The sequence below is a fragment of the Protopterus annectens genome, chromosome 13.part0 (genome assembly GCF_019279795.1).
Source record: "Protopterus annectens isolate FY-2018-M chromosome 13.part0, PAN1.0, whole genome shotgun sequence".
In the NCBI taxonomy this organism is placed as follows: domain Eukaryota; kingdom Metazoa; phylum Chordata; order Ceratodontiformes; family Protopteridae; genus Protopterus; species Protopterus annectens.
In genome coordinates this window covers 855540433-855567694 of record NC_056747.1, presented here as the reverse complement: position 1 = coordinate 855567694, position 27262 = coordinate 855540433, and the positions used below count along the sequence as shown (strand labels likewise).

At 40.0% G+C, this 27262-nt stretch overlaps 1 protein-coding gene across 1 annotated transcript in view; it reads right to left on the bottom strand.

Moving 5' to 3' along the window:
• The window catches only part of AATF (apoptosis antagonizing transcription factor), a 1387092-nt gene that overhangs the window by 613755 nt on the left and 746075 nt on the right, over positions 1–27262 (bottom strand). The window contains exon 8 of the mRNA XM_044054573.1: positions 5426–5509. Coding sequence (XP_043910508.1) covers positions 5426–5509 — 84 coding nt within the window. The remainder of the gene's footprint in view (positions 1–5425; positions 5510–27262) is intronic.

Below are 27262 nucleotides of genomic sequence, written 5' to 3'. Positions count from 1 at the left end.
ACATATTTGGTCTCCTGGGGACTGGCTCCACGGCATCAGGAGTATCCCACACCTTCCGACTAACTAGCTTCATGAGTTTGTTGAATGGTGGAGACACCCAAGAGGCTGAAGGTTGAGACCCGAAAGCCTTCAGGTACACTGACTCCTCATCAGAAGGGGTGACAGTTGGCCAGCCGCACCTCTGCTTAAGGATTTCCAAGATGTCTACGAAGGGGACATCATCAGAGCACGACTTGGGGGACTCTTCTGACTCCTCGAGGTCAGTGTCTGAAGTAAGAGACTCATCCTAGGAGTCTACATGCTTTCTCTTGTATGTTCTCTTCCATGGGGATTCCTCGGAAGGATATTCTGGGGAGGTCTCGGAAGAGTGGGGGCCACCAGCTGGTGGCTCCTTAGGCTGCAGGGTCTCTGCTGTCTAGAGAGAGAGAGAGTAGGAGCTGAGACAGAAGTAGGTGCCCTTGGGGGGGAAGAGTGTCGGTACCCCTGGTAGGAGCGGATGATTGGGACAGCACACTCCTCATCTTGAATGCCGACCTCTCCAGCTCTGAGGAGACCAAGGATGCCATTGGTTCCAGAGCCATCAGCTCTGAGATAGACGTAGGGTCTGCGCTCACCCTCGCCGATGTGCCGAGAGGAAGGCTCGGAACCGAAGAGGTTCGGTTCCAGGCATCCCTGTCAGGGGCGACCAGGGAGCTTCGGCTCCTAGACACCACTGACTGCACAGAGAGTGTCGGAGTGGAACTCTGATCCAAAACAACCTCAGGGGGAGATGGAACCGAAGGTTCCACCAGTGGTACCAAGCGCTTCAGCTCCGAAAAATCAGCATGGCTCTGAGGAGGAATCACCGAAGGGGGGGTCGGATTCAAGTGGCACCGGAACCGACTGGGTCGGAGCCAACAACAATTTAGGTAAGGTAGATGACTTCAACAGTCTCAGCACTACCCTCTCTCCACATCATCTTCTGATAAACTCCTGGAAGACCTGGAGGACAGAGTAGGAGAACGGGCTCTCTGCAGTATAGGTGACTTTAATGTAGGGGAGGTAAAGGGTCCATAGACCGGCTCCGTTGAGTAGTCTCAGTGGTCGGCTCCGAACTACTTGGCGCTGACCCTGTAACCACAGTAGTAAAACTCTCAAGCGGCTCTGAACTCAGTGGAGCCAATGAGACAGTAATTTTGTCAGGCTTAGTAATTTTAAGAGGCGGCACCGAGATACCAGCCAGTGCTGGGGAGGGCCTCTTGGAGGATTTGGACTTTTCCTTTTTAGATCAGTGAGATCTGGCAAAGAAGGAAGAGCTAGCCAGATCTTCCTCAAAAGAAGGCTTTAAGAGACCTTTTAGAATAAGCTTATTTTTTCTTTCTTGCAAAACCCTAGCACTAAAAGAGTGGCAAAATAAGCAAGTTTCTTGTAAGTGGATGTCCCCAAGACAGTAAATGCAGTTACTGTGGCCATCCATTATAGACATCATCTGTTAGCATTTTATGTATTTTTTAAAGCCAGATGGCTTATGGTCCTTGCCTTCCTTAGACATCTCACAGAAGATGAACTCGCACACATACACATGAAAGAAAGTGGGAGGACTAGGTCCTCTAACTTAAACGGGCCTAGCCCTACAGGAACGGTAAAGAAACACTATGAGGACTAGGTCCTCTAACTTAAACGGGCCTAGCCCGGGAAGGAAAGAAAGGTAAACTAGGTTCTCTAACTAAAACAGACCTAGGGGGCACAGAAACAAGTAGAGAGACTCGCACACACACACTAGAACAGGAACATAATCTAACTTGAGGAAAACACAAGGAACAAGGTGAATAGAACCTCATTCTGTCTGTAAGAGAAAATATAAGCAAGCGGAAGCTCCACAAAAAAGTTATTTACAGTATTTAAGCAAGCGCACACAGTCTAAACTAAGCACAAAAGGTGCCTACAACTACTAATATCAAAGGGATGAAAAACAGTTGATGAAGGAGTCTACACAACTAGAACAGCAAAGTAATAACTGGCAAACAGGATACCAAGTACTATAAGGCCAACGGCCAACTGTACTTAAAATGCACACAAAAGGCGCTCTACTAAACGCTATCTAAATGCAAACAGTACACTAACTAAAGCTATAAAAAGCTAGATAACACTTTCAAAACTTAAAATAGAAGATTTATCCAAATTTTTGAAGAAAATGTGTAAAACTTAGCTACGGCCAAGAAGAAGCACATAAGAAGTTGCCGACGTGGCAAATGAGATCTGGGGATTGTACTGGTGCACCATGGGATACCTACCTAGCCACGAGCCAACTAGAAGACTTTGAGCTTGTAAATAGGCCGAGTCAGAGCACAGGATCGGCTCCAATCCCATATGTAGGAATGAAGGTGAGATAGGACTACAGAACATTCATGGTTTACTTTTTGTAGTGTTGAGACTCTGTCTAAAGTTTCTTGATAGGATGCCCTTAAAAGCTTGCAGTCAGTTGCTCAAATTATAACTGCTCAAGCATTTTAGCTTGCATTGGTATTTGACTGCATGTTCTTGATTGCTTCATAAAGTATTTGCATGTCACTGTGTAGTGGATGGTCTGATTTAGCAGCCTCTAGGAGAAACACTGAGATGGGTTTACACTACCTACCAGAGATCAATCTTCTTCTGAAGTGCAGTGGGGGGAGGTGAAGTCCACCACTTGAAAGCAGCAGGCATATAATGCCTTTGTATGCTTGTCACTTGCTTGTAATATGACAAGCTTGACTACATGCTATGAGGACGTGTGCATTCTAGCTGTCATTTATGAAATAATTTTGCCAAGGTACTGTGACAAGCTTGGACATGCCAATGAAATGCACTAGATCCATCTCAAAAAGACTCCAATATGTTGCTGGCTTTATGACAAGACAGATAGAGCTCTGAATGGTATCCCTGTGAACCAGGCAGAGGAGTCTGCCGGAGACAGCAGTGAACTGCTAAGGTAGTCAGCTCTGGTGATTTAGAGGCATAAAGTCCTGACTAAGGTCCAGATGACCAGAATTTGATTAACTTGGCTGCCTGACGGAGCTTGCAGTGAAGAATTGGCATAAACATCTTGCAGGGGTAATGAGAGGGGAGCCTGCCATTGCATTGTCATAATCCCTTGGAGGATGGGTGGTAATGCAAATCCAAGCACACAAGGCACATATTAGGTTCACTCACGTGGTGAAGGTACTGTGGGCCAACAAAATGACATGGATCCCATGCACACTGCTGACAGGTTGGATAAGACCATTACAAAATGTTTTCATTGCTGGAATACCAGCAAGGATGATTGCCTAAATAATGCCCCCTTTCCAGGCAGCTCTCATTCTGATCCTTGATGAAATTTCTGGGTAAGTGACCAAGAAGTCCCAATAATTTACTAGCCCAGTCTGAGGACTCTGTAAGAAAGACAAAATATCCAGCGGTTTTAGCTGCCATCTAGAAATGGCCAAGGCATTTGTGGATGCTCCTAATGTCAACATGCTGTTACCATAATGTGTGGTGCAATAACCACAATGTTGAGCCCAGTGACAGTGAATGCCTCCATACATCAGTGATTCTCTGTTACAGTAATGCTTACCTTTTAGTAAGATCTCGCTCTATGAGAACCAAATGCAGACACTATTTCTGGGCCTTCCACTAGATGATATTCCTTTAGCAGGAATCTATCAGCATTCTATCTCAGGATGGGTTAGCTGGCTTTAGCCATTCACTTCTATTCCTTCCTGAATACAGACTCAAAAGCCTAGGCTGATAGTCAAACCTGAGGTAATCTGGGGCACACTCATATTTCAAAAAGCAAAAGTCCAAAAACTATGTAACCAAAGCACACAACAGCTTAGAAGAACCAACAAACTTTAATATAAAGACAGTTTAATCCATGTTAAGCGCTTTCTTCCCACAATACAAGGGACTTAAAGTCGGTTGGTTCTTCTAAGCTGTGGTGTGCTTTGGTGGCATACTCATATTTAAAGCCTCTATAGTGCAGAGCCAGATAAAAACAGTGTTTGTAAAGAAATGCTTACCACACCCCAAAGAAGATGTAAGAAGCAACAGGCATTACTGTACCCATCTTATAAATGAGCACTGTCAGTGTTACAAAAGTGGAAGACTTCCTTTTTGAAGGGGGAGGATGTGGATCTGTTATTTGGTGCAGGGTGGAGTGTAGCAGCAGCTACTAGCATAAGGGTGGCAATGAACGTCAACTTGCTAGTTTTCAATGGCACATGGTCACAATGTCACATCTATTCTTTCACTTGTTAAGTAGGTAAGTCCATAGGCACAAGCACCTTTTTTTCTGGGGTGACCCATCAGCTTTGTCTGTTTAACTTGCTTGAGTCACATATTTTACAAGTGGAGATCGACTGAATCAAATTCAGGACTGCAGTTTGCACACAGGATTAAGGGTACAAGCTATTAAGCTACTTCCTGTGGTACAGGGTTTGAGTCACTCAGCTTTCTTCTGTCCCCTGTGTGACCCTGAGCAAGTCATTTAACCAGATACTGCTCTAGAAAAACTGGGATTTGAGCTAGGCTTTTTAATGGTATTCTGAACTGCATGCCTAATCACCCATGAACCTACAGAATTAAAGCTTGTTATCATTTCATTGTCTTAGCCCTCTCTACTAACTTGCTGGTCAAGACATTTACATACATCACATTGTGTGATATTTCTGAAAAAGTGTATCTTTACACAGTGTAGCTCTTGTTCTTTATGGGATTAAAAATACAATGGATATGCAATTTAAATGAAGAGTAAAACCTTTGCTCACGCTCTTACAAGTTGCAGCTGACTCACAGATTGACCCCACGGATAGTCATCACTATCTGTAGAACCTCCAAGACAAAGCGTGAGATGGAAGTGGGTTGTCAGGTCTTTTTCCTGTATCACACACGCATGAACTCACACCTACGAACAACTTAAGGTCTCTAATGCATTTCTTTAGGATGTGGGAGGAAACCACAACACTTGGAGAAAACCTACTCAAAGGCAGGAGATGTAGACTCCACACAGAAGGCACCCCAGCAAAGAACCGAACTGGACAACCTCTTGCTATGAGGCAGCAATGCTACCCCTTGCACCACTGTGTCACTCAGACCCCAGTTGCCTTTAACAATCAATTTTTTATGCAAAGTTTAACAAAATAGCAACACTTTATCAGGTTCACAGTAACAATATTAACTCTCCCAAAATAAATTTTTTGATCATTTTGTGGCATGTCTCCTAACATCTGAAATCACATATACACATACATGTATGGAACAGTGTGCCAAATGACAGACAGAATTTAAAAAAGGAACAGGTGATTTTTAATTTTTCATCACACAATACCATTTATATACATTCTTTCAATATTTTTTATTAGCTTTTTTGTTAGTTAAGAGTATCGATTCTAGATGAAATATTTTATCACTGTAACAGACTGATTACCTGGTGGTAGAAGTCATCATCATCAAAGATCTCTTCATCTATGTCTTTTAGATGAGCATTGGCTTTTCCTGCTGGCAATACTTCCTGCAGAAATCAAAGACAAGATGCATTAGAATGGCAAGGAGTTTGCCCAGGGCAAACACACTAATTAAGTAAATGGCACTCTGGAGCAAAGTGTTCCCTCTACAATGTTCATATAAACAAAAAAAGCAAGAACTAGGACTTTTGTCTTTAACACTAAGTGCTGACATTATGTTAAACTACTACTATATCTTGGTTTTGATAAAGCACATTTCCAGCAACAACTTTCAGCTATGACAAGATAGTTAGGACTACCTGTCATATCAAGAAGGCAAAGCATTGGATTTTCTTGACTTCCTGTCAAGGTTTTCAATTTCTACATTTATCTATATGAAAATAATTTTCTAGCATGAAAAATCTCTTTAAATGTGTATACAAAGGCCTACCTTCTTCTGCAATACGAGGTGACATCACCACCCACAAAACTCTCTCACATGATAAATCACTCCACTGATATTTTTGGATTGTGTAAAAACAAGACATTGGATTAACAAAAGCAGCACAAATAAGTTTTTGCTCCATTACTTGAAATTACTGTAAGTTACTACACTTTAATTTCCAAGGTGAGATACAACATGGGTATATGTAGAAATTTATTGTGAATGAAATGTTTCCACTCAAAAATTTATCAAGGAAATAAAATGATCCGACAGCAGTTTGTTTAAAGAGGTATTTTGGAAAGCAACAATGAGACATCAAGTGATGCATAAAATAAGGCAGTACAACTGCCCTGTTAAAAATAAACTGGATTATCTGAATTATCATTGTGGAATCTCAGACAATCAAAAGTATCCCAAAAATAGTTCTGCCATAAACTCAAAGTTAAGGTTTATTTAACTGAGGCACAAGAGGGGCATTTCATCAGCATGGGCCTGATATTTAGGGGCTAGGTGATTTCCCTTCTTGGCATAAGCAGCATTATTTGATAAAAAATGGCAAAAAAGATATAATCACTGGTCAACTGTAGTGGACACACCAGTAATACATAATTCAGCATGTACTCTGTGAAACTGTTGATCCTCAAAATGATGGGATGTCTGCTGCAGGATCTCTATATTTATAACACCTCCACTTCCACCAGAATAAAAGGAAGTCAGTTATTCAAATATGCTTGAGATGTCGTTCAGAAAAATATTTGTGCCCTGAGAATGTCAGCATTTGAAAAACAAGTCCAAGCCTTATCAGACTATTTTTCTGTGATGAAAAATACATTGGAAATGAAACAAATCAAAGTATTAATAAATGCATTCACTACAACACGCAACATTGAAAAAAAAGGTTAAAGCACAAAGATAAATACTTAGAGCTACTGACATCACTGGATAACAAGTAGGGAATAATAAAATGTGCATATTACCTAATATAAATGTATGTTTATGAAATCCAGAAAGAAAGTTGGAACATCACCAGCAAGTTTCATATTACTTGAAGATTTACTGGTATGGTTAATACCTAATGTAACTTTACTATCGTATACAATGGCAGCCAAACTCATTTATAGATTTTTGATGTACAACCGAATACATTTTTTTCTCATTTCTGATGTAGAAATGAGTGACAACACAGTATTTTTATGTAAAACATTTACTATAACATTTCACTCCCATGTTATTTCTCCATTTTTCAGTCACAGGACTATTAAACCACCAATTTTAACTCAAAATGTCATCACTTCAGCCAGCAACATCTCTGAAGTGCTTCTCCATGACTCACCAAGTTCCAATTCAGTGGTGACCCAACCTACCAAATTTAATTCACTGAAAACGACCTGACAAAAATAACAAAACTAGAATGTTACTTGTAATGGGCAAGTCCCCTGTACCTTCTCATATATGGGGAAAGCCCCCACACACACACTGAACTTATACATACTAACTCAATGGTTGTACAAACATGAAGAAAACAAATTATCTCTGAAATAAAGGAATCTTCACCAGTACACACTTAGAAACCACACAGGCAGTTATTTCCTATGGTAAACAGTGACAGTATGTTAAACATCAGGCAGCTGAACTTGGCAGACTGAGTCATTGTCCAGTATGCACTTGATAAGCCATAGGAAAGTATTCTGTAGCTGCACGGTAACTTGTTTGAAAACTGGAAACTCTGGATTATAAATTTGAGCTGTATGTCACTCAACGGAATTGCAGAGAATCCAAAAAAAGGTCCGATGTGCAATGTTCTTTCATGTGTTAGAGGAGAAAGAAATAAAGATATTCAACAGTCTCAAAAGGGGGAAAAAGACAAGATGGACTAATAGTGCTGAGGGAAATATTCCAGACATACTGGCCAAAGAAATAAACATTTGGTTTTGGTCTGGATTAGAAATCATGGGGCTCAGGAATCACACGCTATTTTATGTGACTCAGCATAAACACAGAACAAAGACCATGAATCTGGAGACTTGTGAGACTCACAAAAGAAAGACTGTTTGTGGTACCAAGAATGATCAAGACAGAAGCATTTTGCTAAGAGAATCAGCTGAAATGTTTGCAGCATGAGTGAACATTAAAATATTCAGCTTAACGGTTTGGCTGGGGAACTGAAAGTGTGGAAAATAATGGCTAGAAGTAAAAATTATGTAAATATAGCAAAAAATAAAACAAATAAAAATATAAAAAATAAACTGCTGTCAGCCACATGCTTTCTAAGGTGGTGCCTGGTAATAAAACAAGTCACTAAAAAACTTCGATAATGGCCAAATGGATCCAACATACAAGAATACAAAAGAAAAAATAATAGCCAAGGATCCAAACCATAAGAAACACCTTTAATAAAAAAAAACAACAAGCAAAGCTTTCGAACCAGAAGGTCCTTTTCCAGTGCATATAAAATCAGGTTAAAATACAACCATTTTTAAATATAAATAAAACTCCATCCAATCACATGATTAATAAGACAAGTAAATACACAAACAAACACATAATTAAACACAGTATTGCACATTATTATACAGCAGCCCTAAAATCAGTAACAGAAACGTATATAAACAATTTCAATATAATCAAATATAACTCTGCTTTTCTTTTAAAATATGTTTAAGACTATTTATATTGTTTAAGCCAGGAAATTTATCGGCTCTAAAATAATTGATCCACTTGTATTCACACAGTTCAGTTTTATTAACAATGTCTGCCCCCCCTTTTTAACTTATGTACTTTTTGTAATGCACTACATTTTTTGGTGCACAGCATTTGTTCATGTTTAGGGTATTACAAAAAGTCCCCAAGTTAAAAAGGGGGGAGACATTGTTAATAAAACTAAACTATGCGAATACAAGTGGAGCAATTATTTTAGAGCAGATATATATTGAAATTGTTTATATATGTTTCTGTTATTGATTTTAGAGCTGCTGTATAATAATATGCAATAATGTGTTTAATTATACTATAAGAGTAAGTGTTATCAAGGTCCAAATGCTCCTGTTACTAATAAAATAAATAAATGATCCAAAAGAGAAGCACAGGAGCAAACCAAGGCTGACAACAAAAATCAGCATAAATCCAGCAGTCACTGAGGCTTATTCAAGCAGCAGAAATAAATGCTAGTTCAAACAATCACTGAATCCGTGCCAAAGACAAGTAAAATCCAAGCTGTTTTATTGGCAAGTGCTTTCACCCTGTAAGGGCTTTGTCAAACCATAAGAAAAGTACAGTTTTGTACCTACCATAAATGTAGATGTTCGAGTGTATACACTGCTGCAGTCATTACACTTGGATTATCCTGCCGTCAGGTGGTTCCCTAGTCGGCCTGAGTTCCAAAGTCTTGGTCCGGCGTCAGTTGGTGTCGCCTCCTCCCTGACGTTGGTGCGACAGGGGTATATAAGATGCAGCCGATGCCATTTTCTTCAGTTTTTCTTGGCCCAGATGTCAGGTGCCTCTAAATAGGTAAGCAATTCAAATTACTAATAAAACATACATAAGAAAAGCAAACAACAACTTACAGCTACCAGCAAATACTCCCCATAGGTAGTAAAGGGTAGAAGCCATAGGTACGTACCAGCCAGTAAGAGGGGAAGGAGGGAGGGTAACCTGGACTGCAGCAGTGTATACACTCGAACATCTACATTTATGGTAGGTACTAAACTGTACTATGTTCATCGTGTTACACTGCTGCAGTCATTACCACTTGGGTAGAATCCCAAAGCTGAGGTAGGGTGGCTGGTTCTATAAAGCATTAGGGGTGGCTATAAGGCCCTGCAGCACTGCAGTGGCAAAGCCAGCTCTCGATTTAGAGTATAGAGGCAGATGATAATGCTTGGTGAAGGTATGTACAGAACTCCAAGTTGCTGCTTCCAAAATATCCTTGGTAGGTACTCTTCTGAGGTAGGCAGTTGAAGTGGCTGTTGTCCTGGTGGAGTGAGATCTAATGCTGCTAGGTACAGGTTTTCCACGGTATGTGCAGCAGAAACGTATACAATGCCCTATCCATTTTGAAATAGTCTGTTTTGAAATGGCTTTTCCCTGTGCTCCTGCAGCATATGCTACCAATAATTGCTCAGATTTTCTGAAAGCTTTAGTTTTGTCCAAGTAGAAGCGTAACTGCCTTTGAATGTCCAAAGAATGCAGTAGTCTCTCCCCTTTATTCTGTGGTTTAAGATAAAAAGTTGGCAGGTGAATAGTTTGGTTTAGAGCCACACTGGATACCACCTTAGGCATAAATGTAGGGTTATTTCTTAAAGACACCCTGTCCTGGTGGAAAATGAGGAAAGGTTCTACTGCCATTAGTGCCTGTAATTCTGATACTCTTTGTGCTGATGTTATTGCCAGGAGCACAGCAGTTTCCCAAGAGATATATTTTAATTCTGCTGTGTTAGCTGGCTCAAAAGGAGGTAAAGTTAATTTTTTCAAAAACAAAGTTGAGGTCCCAAGTTGGAGTAGGTGCTCTACAGGGCTGTCTTATGTTTTTAGCCCCTCTGAGGTACTGTTTTAACAGAGGATTAGAGAAAATTGGTGGATCCGTGTTGTAATGAGCAGAGATGGCAGAAGCGTGGATCTTGATGGATGAGAAGGAGAGGCCTTTGTCAAGCATCTCAGTTAAGTATTGTAGTATCTGAGGAATGTTTGGGACAAGAGGGTCAAGGCTGTGAGCTTGGTTCCAGGCACAGAATCTCTTCCATTTATCCGAATAGGCTTTCCTGGTACTAGGCCTTCTGGCCTCCAGAATGACATCCATTACAGCTTTGGAGAGGCACTGCTTGCTTGACTAAGGAATCTTCCATGCAGCTAGATTTAAGGTCTTTAGCTAGCTATGTAGTATCTGATTGTTGTGCTGAGTCAGCAGATGTGGGATTTGAGGCAAAATCCAGGGTGGTTCTTGTGCTAAGCTCTTTAAGATTGGGTACCAGTGCTGGCGTGGCCAGTCTGGTGCAATCAGGATCATCTTTGGTTCTTGCCTGGATTTTATGAGTACCTTTGGCAGGAGAGGTAGTGGTGGGAAAGCGTATACTCGTAGGTTCTCCCAGCTGAATGAGAGGGCATCCACTTCCCATGTTTGTGGATAGTAACTCCTTGTGCAGAATTTTTGTGGCTGGCAGTTCATTGGGGATGCAAACAGATCTATGTCTGGGCTCCACCATTTCTGTGTTATCATTCTGAATATTTGTGGATTCAATTCCCATTCGTGGGGATCCATGATGTTTCTGCTTAAGTCGTCTGCCAATGTGTTTTTCTCTCCTGGCAGGAATTGTGCTTGCAGATGAACTTGATAATTTATAGCTGTGTTCCACAAGGTCATGGCTTGTCTGCAGAGGAGGTAGGAGTGAGTGCCCCCTTGCTTGTTTATGTACCACATAACTGTGGTGTTGTCTGTCTTTAGTAGTAGTTGTCCTGGATGCAGCAGGTCTTTGAAAACTATAAGGGCATTTTGTACAGCTAGCATCTCTTTTTGATTGATGTGAAGATGCCTTTGTTCTGCGGGCCACATGCCCTGAATACATTTGCCTGTCATGTGTGCTCCCCAGGCGTAATCCGATGCATCTGTTGTCAGTGTTTGCCTGGCTGTGGGTTGTGTAAAAGGCTGTCCCTTGTTGAGGTGACAAGTTTGAGCCCACCATTGAAACTCCTGTTGAAGGCAAGGAATTAGTGGTATAACTGTTTCCAAACTTTGATAGTGTTGAGACCATACATTCTTTAGGTACCATTGTAGTTTCCTCATATGCAGTCTGGCATATGGAATTAGTAGTATGCAAGATGCCATGTAACCCAAGGCCTGCAGAATTTTTCTTTCAAGGAGTTGGGTCTTTGTTGCCATCAATTGAAAGTATTGAGTCAGCTGCCTTGCTTGTCTGGCGTGAGATAAGCCATCTGGGCTGTTGTGTTCAAGCTGGCACCCAGGAATATAATCTCTTGTGAGGGCACTAGTTTTGATTTCTTTTCGTTTACTGTGTACCCCAGGCAACTTAATAACTTTTTTACAAACGCCAGATGCTTTAGAAGAATGTCCTTGCTCTCTGCTTGAATCAGGCAGTCGTCCAGGTACGGATAAATTTGAATTCCTTTCTGTCTGCAAAATGCAATTACTGGTGCCAGGCACTTTGTGAAGACTCTGGGTGCAGTAGATAAGCCAAAGGGTAGTGCAGAGAATTGGTAGTGCATTGAACCAGCTATGAATCTGAAGTACCTTCTGCAGTTTTGTCTGATAGGGACATGCAGGTATGCCTCCTTGAGGTCCAAGGTCATGAGCCAAGCTTTCTTGCCCAGCATGGGAAGAAGCTGCTGTAGTGTCAACATTTTTGAATTTTGGAACATCCAGGTAAGTGTTTAGAGAAGAAAGATTCAGAATGGGCCTCCAGGCTTTGTCCTTTCTGGGTACCAGAAAAAGTCTTGAGTAAAATCCTTGTCCTTGCTCCTGTGATGGTACCTTTTGAATAGCGCTTATATCCATGAGTGCTGTAATTTGTTTTTGAGCCTCTGCCCATTGATTTGGTGGCATATTTGGCATTCCTTTTAACCTTGGTAGAGTGTGAAAGTGGAACCTGTAACATTGAGATACAATGTTGAGAACCCATTTGTCTTTGGTGATCCTATGCCAGTTGTGGTAGAAGAGTGCCAGTTTTCCTCCCAAGGGGGCTGCCAAGAGAGAATTGTTTGGTAGCTGTAGTGGGAAGTCATTGGAGCTGCTTTTTATATGGTTGGGGCCTGTCTTCCCCTTCTTTCTGGCCTGATGCAACCCATTGTCGAGGCCTATAAGGACCTTGTGTCTGACCTCTACCTCTTGGACATCTGTATCTTCCCTTTGAGGTCTGTCTATAATTGGAAAGGACCAATTCTTAGTTGGCCAATTTCTGCTAAATCTAGGAGGCTGAACCTGTAAGAAATCCTTCACCGTTTGCATAGATTTTGCTTTATCCTCCATTTTCTTTAATACCTCTTCTGCCTTAACTCCAAATAACACATCCTGCTGCAAAGGTGCATCCAATAATTTTGCTTTAACATGATCTGGTAGTGTATGTTCTTTTAACCAAGCATGTCTTTTAATGACAGAGCCTGTAACTGCTGCTCTGCAGGGGGCCTCTAAAGAATCAAAACCACATTGCAAAGTATGCTTTCCCACTTGCTCAGCTGCATGCAATAAATCCTGCATTTCTTTAAAATTAGGAGGATCTGAATCTGGAAGCATTTTTTGTTTCAACTGAGACAGTAAAAATTGTTGATATTTTAGCATGTGAAACTGGCAATTTAAGGCTCTCATTGCTAAAGTTGCAGACGTATATACTTTCTTTCCCTATCTGTTTAATGCTCTGGAATCTCTGTCAGAGGGAACTGGATTCTTGGCTGATGAGGCCTTAACCCCTTTGGGTCCCTGAGAAATAATTTCAGGGTCAGTTACAGGGCTTTTATACAGAAATTTGTGTGAGTCAGGGACTCTGTATATCTGTCAGGTTTAACAGGGGCTGGAGGTAAGGAATCAGGATTTAAGCTGGATTCAGTATACACATCATCCACAATATCTAAAACTGGCGGAATAGCAAGGGGTCTGTGTTGAGGTAATAAAAGGAAGTCTCGGAGCCTTTTCTTGGATTCTGAGTAATCCTAGCCTTCCTAATGGAAATGCTCCCTCATGGTATGTAGGGTTTCCCCAAAGGAGTAGTCCTCAGGCGGTGAGGCTGATGGAATTGATTCCTCAGCATCAGAATCCACACAAGAGGGTAAAGAATATCCTAGGTCTGAGGAAGAATCTGATGAGAAGGACACCTGGTCAGATGAATCATAGTCTGCATCCTGTCTAGGCCTTTTATCAGGAGGGGGATGGGACCCCCTGATTAGAGTGATTAGGTCTTCGGCCATTTTGAGCATTTGTTTCTTAGGCATAGGGGCCTGTCCTGGAGAATGCTGTATTTGTTTCTTTGATTTTAAAGGAGGCTTAGACTTAGCTGAGGGTTTAATGCTTAACTGAATAGGTCTGAAGACACCCTCTGAAGCTGCGGGTAGCTCAGCCACTCCGGATCCCTCTGAAGGGTTAGTTTCGGTAGGCTGAATAACTTGTGCGTCCGAAGGCCCAGCCATCTCCACGTGGGAGTCAGAGGAGGCCTGTGGTTCTACAGAAGCGGTCGTCAGGGGCTACAAAGGCACCTCGCTGAAAACCAGAGAACCGGCGACTGGCCTAAAAGAGGCTTCGTCGTCAGTTTTGTGCCTCGGATGCCTATCCTTGTCTTTGCGCATTTTGTGAATTCCGGTCGTCGGAAGTTCCGACGGCATGGTATAAATTAAATTTTCTACCAAAATAATGCCGGGCAAAATCAAACAGACGTTTAATAGTGCGCTTGTTAAACCTAGCACAAAACTGACAACCAGTGACGTCGTGGTCTGGGCCTAGGCATGGGATACAATAGGAATTGAAATCCTTATGAGGTATTTGCTTCCCACAAGAAATACAGTTATTAACTTTTACTGACATCGGTCTGAGGCAAGAAAAAGTTTCCCCAACGGGGTATTTAGCTTTGTAGAAGACTTCGGTTCTGGATTCAGAATGAAAATCTCAGGAGATGGCCGACTGGCACTTGCGAACTGCTTTTGCTTCGGGCACCTCGCGGCAATAAAGACTGAAGAAAATGGCGTCGGCTGCATCTTATATACCCCTGTCGCACTGACGTCAGGGAGGAGGCGACAGCAACCGACGCTGGACCAAGACTTTGGAACTCAGGCCGTCTAGGGAACCGCCTGACGGCAGAATAACGCAAGTGTAATGAATGCAGCAGTGTAACACGATGAACATCAAACACTGAATAAAATCAAGTCACATTTTATAAGGAAATAGGGCTGACATCACTTCCTGTTCCTGATTAAAACTTTTCAGTATGCAAAAATAATACATGTATAAAAAATGTGTACAGAAAACTATATATATAAACAATATATATATATATATATATATATATATATATATATATATATACATTATATATATATATATATATATATATATAAATATACATCTGTATATAAAGGCAAATATAAAACATTTATTAACATTCTGAAATATATATGTTTATCTCACAGTGAGTCTCCTTTTCTTAAGAACAGGTTTCAACGGAATTTTGTCATTCAGACCTGGTCTCCAGTTTGCTCTAAGTCTGATAATCCATTTTAATTCCAGTGTTTCAGTGTAATTGCATATATCCCCTCCCCTAACACTGCGTTCATTGATCTGTATAACTAAGAATACAAATGAATGTATATCGTCACTGTCTATAATGTGTTTAGAAAGTGCACTACGTGGAGACAGTGTACGAATGTGATAAAGGTGTTCCCTTACTCTATCTCGTAGGCGTCTGTCTGTCTTGCCTACGTAGAATGCTTGACAAGCAGTGCACTTAGCTAAATAAATGACATGTGATGTATTGCAATTAACACTGAGTTGAAACCTGAAACAATAGGAAGTAACTGGGTGAATAAACTGGGAACTGGTATCTACAAATTTGCAAAAATTACAACAATTACACGGAACAGTACCCACAATATTGTTCAAACACTCATTAGGCTGTGTAGATAGGCGAGGGTAACAAAGTAATCTATGTAGGTTGGACTTGTTCCTATATCTAAAATAAGGCTCCTCACCAAACAATGTCTACGTTGTGAATCAAGTAAAAGTGGATTCCAATTCTTGTTCAAAACCTCTCTTATACTGTTTATGTCTTGCGTATAAGTAAAACAAATCTAATTGGTGGATTCCTAACTTCAGGACATATATCAGGGACATTATCTACTGGATATGGTTGTGAGAAATATGGTCTAGCAATACAATTCCTCAGCTCCAAAACACCTTCAAAGTGGGAGATGATCTCATCTGGCCTATATGCTCTTTGTAAAAGCCTGCTGTTTGACAACTCTTGTAAGAAGCTATCATAATTTGGATTCATCCTGGATGCTCTTATCGCCTGTCCCCTTATCAAGTTCTTATATATGTAATTGGCGTGCATACTTTCCCGATGTAATAGGGAATTCCTATAGCACGTTTTTCTAAAGACTCCAGTATTGAGCATCCCATTTGGCAGTCTATCAACAAAAACATCCAAAAAAAGTACTGCAATTAATCGAACTTTCAATAGAAAAGTTCAAAAAAATGGTTAGACTGTTGATCTCTTTATGAAAGTCATCCAGGGCTTTATCTGTACCAGTCCACAGGAGGAAAAGATCATCAACAAAACATGCATAGAAAACAAGATGTTTCTTAAAACTATGTAGGACAAACAGCTTATTACGTTCCCAGTCCAGCATGACAAGATTGGCGTAGCTATTGGCACATGAAGTGCCCATAGCCACGCCATCCTTCTGAATATAGGCTACCTCATTAAAAAGAAAGATGTTATTTTCCAGGACAATTTCCAACAAGGCACCAAATAAATTTTTCATAGCTGGACTATAGGCTTCGCAACTCTGTAAACATCTCATAACACTCTCAACACCTTCAGTGTTAGGTATCATAGTAAAAAGGGACTGTACATCCAGGGTAACCATTTTATAATACATATCTAACGGTAGATCTACAACCTTGGAGTACAAGTCCAGTAAAAAAATGTTTAGTGTCTTTAAGAATATGTGTAGATTCATTCACCAAGGGTCTTAGATGTTTCTCAAGGTAAATGGATAGGGGTTCCGTTGCCCAACCTCTCCCTGCCACTATTGCTCTCATAGGTGGGTCTCGGGGATTTTTCTGTACCTTGGGGAGGCCTTGAATGACTGGAATTCAAGGGATCTATCCCATGTAAAAAATTAATTGTAAAAAATTAAACAGGTCTTCATCTATAACCTCACTGAGTAATAAATCTTTCAACATATATGATATGTTACGCACCTTACTCCAGACTTCATTCAAACTAATTATTTCATAAAAATCACTGTCACTTAACATGAAAGTCATTTTTTTGTAAATAATCAACATTATTAAACACGACTATGGGTCCATATTTATCAGCTGGTCTGATAACAAGGTTTTTATCATCCCTTAGATTATTCAAAACTGTTCTCAATCTGGGGGTTAAATTCCCATATCACTTCTTCTTTCTGTTATTCTGATCTAGGGTGTGCAAATCATCCTCTACCATTTTCATAAAAGCATCTAGTAGGGGATGTAATACTGGTACATAAGTACTAGGTTTTTTAAAAATCTTATTATGCGGTGTGTCCTTAGAAGAAATACCATAGTCCAGTTTAAGCTGGACATTCCAACTAAACAACCTCACATCTACAATAGTGTCTGTGAGTTGACTCCTAACTGAAGGTATAAAAGATAGACCCCTGTTGAGGATTTCTATTTCGTCCTCAGATAACACCCTGTCTGAAAGATTCCAAACTAATGTCTCGGGACTTTGTCCCACATCTTCTTCAGTGTTTGTCCTGTAAATTCTCCTCCTGAGGCTTTCCTTTTCTGCCTGCCCCGACTCATAGATCTGTTCCTCCCTCCTCTGTGTTGTTCATCTATGAGGAAAGGGGTAAACCCGTGTACACCCACCAAAGAGGGTTCCTTCCTTCTAACCGAAGGAACTGGGAGTGGTTGTGAGGTGGCATTGGGCTGAAGGGTGGGTATAGTCCGAACTGAAGTAGTTGGTTGTGTATTTCCATGTATATCATTAGTACAGTCAGTGTGTTCTTGTAAATCATTACCTATATTCACACTACCCACTATCTGTGTGCCCTGGTTAACATCCACATTATGAGCAACATCCACGGTTTCAGGTAAATGAACATTGGGACTAAGTCTTCAATTTAAACTAGAATTCACAACACTTACAACTCCATTATTCTCTGTAGACAAAACAGAAGAGCCATTAACATTGGTGTAACTGGCAGTATTAACATTGTTATTTCTATTAAAATTAACACTGTCATTTCTGTTAAATTCTGTCCTCGGCCAAGAGAAGACTTGGCCGTTTTTAAAATTCACTGTGTCCCTCCACATTTTAGAGCGTTTTTGCTCAAGTAGTTTCTTCTCATAGAAAAAAAAATTGTCTAACAGTCGCTCTGTTAATCTACCTACAGTAACTGCAGGAAAATTAGTAGAAATAACAGTTCTTCAGGAAAGAAGAACTCATTAAGTAAAGTCATGTACTTAATACTGACCTCCAGATTGAGTTGTTGCCACTTGTACAGGATGAATCCAAATTATGATAGCTTCTTACAAGAGTTGTCAAACTTAAACAGGCTTTTACAAAGAGCATATAGGTCAGATGAGATCACCTCCCACTATGAAGGTGTTTTGGAGCTGAGGAATGGTATTGCTAGACCATATTTCTCACAACCATATCCAGTAGAGAATGCCCCTAATATATATGTCCTGAAGTTAGGAATCCACCAGTTAGATTTTCTGTTAGTTATATGCAAGACATAAACAGTAGAAGAGAGGTTTTGAACAAAAATTGGAATCTACTTTTATTTGATTCCCAACTTAAAGACATTGTTGGTGAGGAGCCTTATTTTAGATATAGGAACAAGTCCAACCTACATAGATTACTTTGTTACCCTCGACTATCTACACAGCCGAATGAGTGTTTGAACAATATTGTGGGTACTGTTCTGTGTAATTGTTGTAATTTTTGCAAATTTGTAGATACCAGTTCCCAGTTTATTCACCCAGTTACTTCGTATTGTTTCTGGTTTCAACTCAGTGCTAATTGCAATACATCACATGTCATTTATTTAGCTAAGTGCACTGCTTGTCAAGCATTCTATGTAGGCAAGACAGACAGACGCCTACGAGATAGAGTAAGGGAACACCTTTATCACATTCGTACACTGTCTCCACGTAGTGCACTTTCTAAACACATTATAGACAGTGACGATACACATTCATTTGTATTCTTAGTTATACAGATCAATGAACGCAGTGTTAGGGGAGGGGATATATGCAATTACACTGAAACACTGGAATTAAAATGGATTATCAGACTTAGAGCAGATCGGAGACCAGGTCTGAATGATAAAATTCCATTGAAACCTGTTCTTAAGAATAGGAGACTCACTGTGAGATAAACATATATATTTTAGAATGTTAATAAATGTTTTATATTTGCCTTTATATACAGATGTATATTTTTATATATATATATATATATATATATATATATACATATATATATATATATATATATATATATATATATATATATATATATATATACACATACATATAGTTTTCTGTATACATTTTTTATAGACGTATTATTTTTGCATACTGAAAAGTTTTAATCAGGAACAGGAAGTGATGTCAGCCCTATTTCCTTATAAAATGTGACTTGATTTTATTCAGTGTTTGTTTCTTATGGTTTGACAAAGCCCTTACAGGGTGAAAACGCTTACCAATAAAACAGCTTGGATTTTACTTGTCTTTGGCATGGATTCAGTCATTGTTTGAACTAGCATTTATTTCTGCTGCTTGAATAAGCCTCAGTGACTGCTGGATTTATGCTGATTTTTGTTGTCAACCTTGGTTTGCTCCTGTGCTTCTCTTTTGGATCATTTAATGTGTTTAATTATGTTTTGTGTATTTAATTGTCTTATTAATCATGTGAGAGGATGGGCTATATTGATTGGAGTTTTATTTAAAAATGGTTGTATTTTAACCTGATTTTATATGCACTGAAAAAGGACCTTTTGGTTCGAAAGCTTTGCTTGTTTTTTTTTATTAAAGGTGTCTCTTACGGTTTGGATCCTTGGCTATTATTTTTTTTCTTTGGTAATAAAACAAGTCACACACCACAGTCAATACAAGCAATGAGGCTACAGGCATGAGAAATCAAATGTAGAGCCTTTAATCATATTTACTAGATGGGTAGAGACTGAATCATTCAAAAAATGTACAAAACCTGAAATTAACTTGTGAAGCAATACATACATACAGCTGAGGAAATAGAACTGAATAAAATGGAAATACTTAGGTGCAGTTCAAGTGCATAATGCAAATGCAGTTCAGTCTACAGGTAGAACAGAATCTGTTATAATTTTTTTGTTGAAGGCAAAATATCACATTTAAGCTAGATACTGGAGTGGAATGCAAGATTTTATCAGAAATTACCACTGAATTATTAAATACACCAGTACCATGTACAGCTCTATATGTGCTTCTCTAATGTACATAAGGCACAAACTAACGCCACTGATTTAAACTGTGGGTAACTGCAATTAGAATGCTGAAAATAAAACTACCAGGCAGTGAATTTGGAAAATTAGAGAAAGCAATCAAATATTACTCTGTTGCAATTTTTGTGAGACACTTGGTACAATTTAAAACAACTTAACTATACAAATAGAAATGATATGCAGATTTATGCAGGAAGCACCATGAATGTTTCTGACTATAAACTTCAAGTTCCTAACATTGCTCAGAATAAGGATATAAAGGAAGCAGCTGGAAAGACAGCACAGATATTTGGCAATGACTCTGTAAAGCAAGCCATCATATAGTCAAAGTCACCATGCGTGTTTTCCTAGAATGTTTCAAGATCTTTTTAAGAGTGTTAATAAGTTCCCTATCTTGAATGTTACATTGTTTTGGTGAAGTGGCTTGTGTATCACATTGAAGCTGTAAGCTACACCATATAGAGCCACCCAAAAAAGGCAGGTCATGGCAGAGAGATGGAACTATAAATGGTCTGCTGGTAAAGGTAATGCCAACTCACGCCAGCATCTTTGCCAAGAAAATGCTATGGATCAAAGCAACCAGAGATGTATTAAAATGACACTGGAAGATGGGATCATCAGCTCTGAAGGTGTCCGGCACACTACTGGCGGACAGCAGAGGACATACACAAGTAGAGCATGAGGTTATGACAAGAGAGGATTAAAGTCCAAGAGATGACCATCTGCTGAGGTACACAGAGAGAAAAGGAAAGCCCAATGCTGAAAAGAACGGTACACCACTGGAACATGGGGGAACTCTGGAGCAAGCTAAGCTTGATATGGCTAATAATGTAATGTCGAGAACAAACACTGACATCTCGGAAATCACTGAACTAAAATGGACTGGAATGAGTCATTTTACATCAGATAATCTACTGGGGACAAATATCTTGCAAAAGAAATGAAATAGCTCTAATAATTATTAAAAAGGTGCCCAAATCACTGCTTGATTACAACATAAAAAAAAAAGACAGAATGATTTCAGATCAGACTACAAAGCCATTACCTGTTACATTGATACCAGTTTATGCTCCAGCTGACCAATTTTAGAAGGATCTGCTGCGGCTTTTGGAAATAACACCAAAGAAACATATTATAATCATCATAGGTAACTGGAATGCTAAAGTCAGTACAGGACGTACAACTAGAATAAGCAGCAGACTTGGCCTTGGTGTAAGTAATGAAGTAGGAAGTAGACTATCAAAATGCTGCAAAGATAATTAATTCATCATGGCAAACATTTGCAACAGTATAAGGGATGGCTTTACAAATGGATATCACCAACTGGTCAATAGCGAAGTCGTGCTGTAGTCAGGGATGGAAGAGCTCTATACAGTCAGCAAAAGCAAATCCAGGAGCTAACTGGAGCTCAGATCATCCATGTCTTACTGCAAAATGTACTATGAAAAAACATCCACTTGAATAAGTAGTGGAGGTGAAGAAAGAACAGTTGTGTAAGTAAACTTACCATAACAGTGGTTGTCTCAATGATCACTGCTGCAGTAGCCTCAGCTACATGGGATTATATACTGCCAAGGCTAGAACACGTTGTCAGCTTCCAAAGTTTTAGGGCACCTTCCGCTTGCCTAAATTGTCAAGCAGCTCGAACTGAGCTGAATAAAAAACTTGTTTGGGGGCAAGCCCTTAATAGCTTTCCTGCCAAAAAAGCCAGGGAGGTTGAGCCCTGAAAGGCCAATACTAGGAACAAAAAACACCCTGTCATAAATAACACATCAAAAAATAAGAGGGATGGAGGGGCTTAACTATATGGGTAGATTACCCTAGCTTACTAAATTTAGGTGGTGGGAAGGAGAATGGACCTTGCAAAGCCTGATCTAGACCTAGAGATGGAATCAAGCTTATAGTGATTTGCAAAAGTATGTACACAGGACCAAGCTGCAGCTTCTAGAATACCTCTAGAATCCAACAAAAGCCACAGATGAAGTTAAGGCCTTGGTAGAGTGCACCTCGACCCTGCCTGGAAAAATTTTGTTGCAGTGAGTATCAAATAACGGTATTAGCCTTTAAGAACCATTTGGAAATAGTTTGTATGACACAGGTTATCCATTCTTCTTACCTTCATAAGAACAGAACAGTAGATCTAAAGATCTGAAAGATTTAGTTCTGTCATGCTATTACCAGAGTTGTCAGTGGACATCCAAGGTATGGCATATCCTTTCTCCCTCATTTTTAAGATCAGTAAAGAAGATGTGGAATGGATTGTTTGGCTTAAAGTAAACTCAGATACTACTTTAGGCATAAATGACAGATTAGTTCTCAAAGAAACCCTGTCTCTGTCAAAAATGAGATAGGGTTGAGTCATCATAAGAGCTTGCGACTCAGATACTCTTCTTCCAGATGTCAGAGCAATCAATAAAACTGTTTTCCATGATCAAAACCTCAAAGTCAGCTAGATCAGCTGGTTCAAATGGAGCAAGTGTTAGCTTCTCTAACACAAAATTAAGATCTCATGAAGGGGCCACTGTTTTTCTTGGAGGCTTCTTAAATAAAAGCCGTTTCAAAAACATTTTGACATGAGAAAACCTTGAAAAAGGAGGATCCACAGGCAGACAAGCTGAAATGAACAATAAATGAAACTTGATGGAGGAGTAAAAAAAGGCCATAGGAAAGAAACAAAAAAATGCTGTAAAACCAGAACTAGCCCAGAATAAGTGCTGGATATATTGTTGTTGGCACAGACTAGAAAACCTTTTCCATTTGCTAATAAATGATTTTCTAGGAGCAGGCTTTCTTGCCTCTTTTAGTACCTGTTGCAAGTCCTAAGTAAACAGGTGCCTAAAGGAAAATAAGACCCTATCATCCAGGCAGTCAGCTGAAGTTGATTGGGGTTGGAGTGCATCAAACATCCCTGATCTTGTGTGAGTAGATCCATTCTGTGAGGAAGCTTGTTCTAATTGGCCCTGGACATATCCAAAAGAAGGGAGAACCACTACTGGCAAAAAGGGAGTCACCACAAAGATCTTGGGGAATTCCTTTTGAATCTTCAGATATCAGTGGAAAGAGCAGAAAAGCATACAGGAACATTCCTGTCAAAGAAAAAGAAAAATGCATTGTGACTTCCAGACCTTCTAGCATGGAGCACTGGAGCAGAATCTTGTAAGCTAATTATTTAGAGAGGATACAAATGGATCTACTAGAGGAACTCTCCACAGATGGATCAAAATCTTGAAAGACCCACTAATCTAGTTTGCATATGTGAGTTTGCCCTGTCCTTTTCAGTTTGTCTGCCACACAATATTGCTCTGATGGAATGAAGGATACTCATAGAGTGACAGAGTGTGATGTGAAGCTATATCCCACGCTAACATGGCAAGCCTGGATCTCCCCCATGCATGTTGAAGATGTATCACCTGACTGTGGTATTATCCAAAACAACTTCAAGAGGTCCTGGGGACTGAAGATGATCCAGAGAGTTGAGTTCCTGGATTAGGGCAAGCAACTCTCATATTTATGTGCATGCATCTGTCCTAGGTGTCCCACGCACTTTGCATTATTATCTCTCCTGAAACTGTTCCCCAAGCAATGTCCGAGACTTTTGTTACGACTGGACTTTGAACAAGGAGGGATAAGGGAAGACATGAGTTTAGGGATATTTGCTGTCTCCACCAAGTATTTTTTTCTACTGCCAAACCCAAGCAATGAGATTTGGATTTGTAAAGGCAAGGGATTTTGATGCTGGGACTAAAGAAACTTCAAATACTCTTTCTCATATGGAATCTTGCCAGAGTTATCATGAGACCCAAAAACTTGAGGTATTCCCTCTTAGTTACCAAGTCTGAATGGAAAACCTTAGAAAAACATCTAGATACAGATCAATTTTCTCTGTGGAAGACAGGCTATTTAAATTGGTGTGTTCAGCTGACACCCCAAGAACACAATCCTGTGTGAAGGAGTCAAAAAGGAATTTTGAAATGTTCTCTTGGAATCCCAGCTTGTGCAAGAGAGCTCTCACCCAATGAGAGGTTCCTAACACTTTAAAACATTCTCTGCAAAGATAAGCAAGTCATCAAAATATGAAAAAAAAAGAAAATGGATACCCTGTAGTCTGCAACATGCTATAATGGGAACTAGCCACTTAGTGAATATTCTTGGTGCAGTGGATAGCCCAAAGGTTACAGGAGATAACTGATAAAGTAATCCATACACAACAAACCTTAACAAATGCCTGAAGTCTGGATGGAAAGGAATTACATGATAAGCATCTTTAAAATGTAGAGCTACCAGGGAACTTGAATGATGAAGAAGGGGGTACAGATTGTGAAATGACATCAATTTAAAGTAAGGAACTATCACAAACAGGTCTAACAAGAAATATCCAGAACTGGTCTTCATGCATTCTCTCTCTTTGGCAATAAAAACATCCTTGAACAAAAACCTTTCCCAACTTGGGAAGGAGGAACTGGTTCTATCACTCCCAGGAACAGCATGTAATCTAATGAAGAACGGGTGTAAATAAGACAGTCTGATCTGGTGAATGAGGAATAACCTGGCAAGGAGGAATATCCTCTCCTTGTCATCTTTAACCTTAATAAGTGATTTTCATCAGAACCAATTTGTCTGGAACTACCTGTTGCCAAAGAGAAAATGGACATTCAGACTTCATGGATGGGAAGAAGGACAGCCAGGGTGGGAGGGGGGAGCAAAATCCCTCAATAGTCAAACTGACTAGATGGGCCATCCTTGTTTTGGGGGTTCCTGAATTATTTTTGTAACACCCTTGCCATTATGCCAAAATTGGCTGAGGGGTTACAGAATCCCTTAGAAAATTAGAAAAAGGTGGGCAGAAAACCTTGGAGATTCTTTGACTTACCCCTTTCCTTACACTTTTTGTTTACCTCTGCAGCAAAGGAACCAAAAGAGAAAAGTAAAAACTCACCTATGGCAGAAGCAGTTAATACACACCTCTGTGGAGTGTGGTGGTCTGGTAGTCAGTCAGGGGTTTGACTCTGGCAAGATATAACTACTGAGTAAATCAAACAATGCATGCATGCATTATTTGGGTGGAAGGTTGGAGTAATGGTTAAGGTGCTTACCTTAGAAACACAAGGTGCAGGGTTTGACTCTCACATGGGGTAACTAGCTAGGCTTAAAATTGCCCATGAGGGCAGTTAGCCTACTACTAACATATGAACCTATAAAATGTCATTATTCACATCTTCTTGAGAGGGTCTAAGAATGCAGCCAAGCAAACCTCCTCAAACTAGTACCAGAGTCCACAGTCTGAAGAATTATCAACGAAGTCATAAACACACTGTAAACAGACAGCAGTGACTAGTACAACAGAAGAAACTAAATCACTTTAAGCAGATGTTTCCTCACAAAAAGAAACTGCAGAACATACGTTCCTCCTACTTTTACAACTAGTCAGAAAAAATTAACATGTGAGCCTGACAATTCAAAATTCTGAAAATCAAAGTTGCAGAAGCATTGACGGTTTTCCCCTACCCATCAGTAATTTTCCCATTCTTATCAGAAAGAGTAGGATAGAAATTAACTAACCATTTAGCAGCAGTAGGAATAACTAACACTAAATTTGCAGAGTCAGCCTTGACAGGAGTGTATAAAAAATCTTAAGACTGAGGAACTTTATCCATTCCATCTGCCTTTTTAAGGGCAGCAGGCTGGATATCATGAAAAACACAGGCAGAGACACACACATCTTCCAAAGCTGACAGAACTGGAGAAAATGGTGGCAGTTCAGAAAACTGCTTCTCCAACAGCTAATAACATTTTCTAAGGGACTGAGAAACTTCAGTGTACTCCTACTGAAAACAATGGTGGTGGTTGTATCTTTTGACTTTTCCCAGTTAGGGGTCGCCACATCGGAACTCCGGTCCTCTAATGATTGGTAGAAGGTTTTTACGTACCGAGTTGCCAGCCCTGACGCACAACCTTCAACGAAGGTACGCCCATTCACGCATGTCTCCACACAGAAGACGCTTTAGCTGAGAATCAAACAGGACAACGTCTTACCTTGTCCAGATTTTTGCCTCTTATTGTTGGTCTGTACGGTGGTGGTGCTGCGTTGTCGCCTCACAGCAAGATGTTGTGCCATTCGATTCTCAGCTAGAGCATCTTCTGTGTGGAGACATGCCTGAATGGGCGTACCTTCGTTGAAGGTTGTGCGTCAGGGCTGGCAAACTCGGCACGTAAAAAATCTACTGCCAATCATTAGCGACGAGTTCCTGGCTAACTCCCTAACCGAAAAGCCAAAAGACACAAACAACTGTTGGTCTGTACCTCATAAAATGTGTGGTTTTCTGGCAAATCATTGAGAACTGATATCACTAAATAATAATACACATTTTGAGTTTCAGACTTTGTGTCCTTCATAAAAAACACGGTAATGCAAAACCTTTTAGTATATTAACTTTCTACGTTTATAAGATCATTGTTTAAAAATTGTACCTATTTGGGGTCTTTGCCCCCCCCCATTATTTTTTGACTTTGTCCAGATTTCTTGTGCTCACAGGTTGAGAGGTATGGAGAGTAACCCCAGAGAGAGAAAAAATTCAGAAACTGAGCCACATTCGGAATTTGAATCAGAAAAATGAGGAGAAAAACCTGAATCTGTTCCTTCACCTTCCTGTCCACATTGAGCATCTTGAATCTTTACAGGAAAGGAAGAATCCTTCTTTCCTTTACCAGAAAGAAAAAAATAAGGATCAAAAGCCTGAATAAATCCCTGAGCCAGAGCCAGTAAAAGCCTGAATAAAACCATGAGCCACAGCCAGAGCTAGTAAACTACCCCTGTCTAAGGAAATTTCAGAAGCAGTACATAAATGTTTAGTTTTCTGTTTCTTTTTGACAGGAAAAACATAGGGCCAACAGTGATATAAATGGCAGCAGCCATAGTTTTTCCAGGGATGGATACAACATACTGACAAAAAAAGGGAAGCCTTCCTGCAATCTCTTCCATAGGTTCATAGGTAGGTACTAGGCAATCGGCCCTAGGGCCTATACAAGCCTAGCCAAAAAGGTACCCTGACTTTCGCCACCCAAGACAATTATTTTCCTGTGTTCCTGTTGAGCAGAGCCACAGAGGTGATCCCCGGAGTGAATTTCCTATTTCCCATCCAATCATCAAGATTTTTCTTGAAGAGTGCTAATGAGGAGCTTT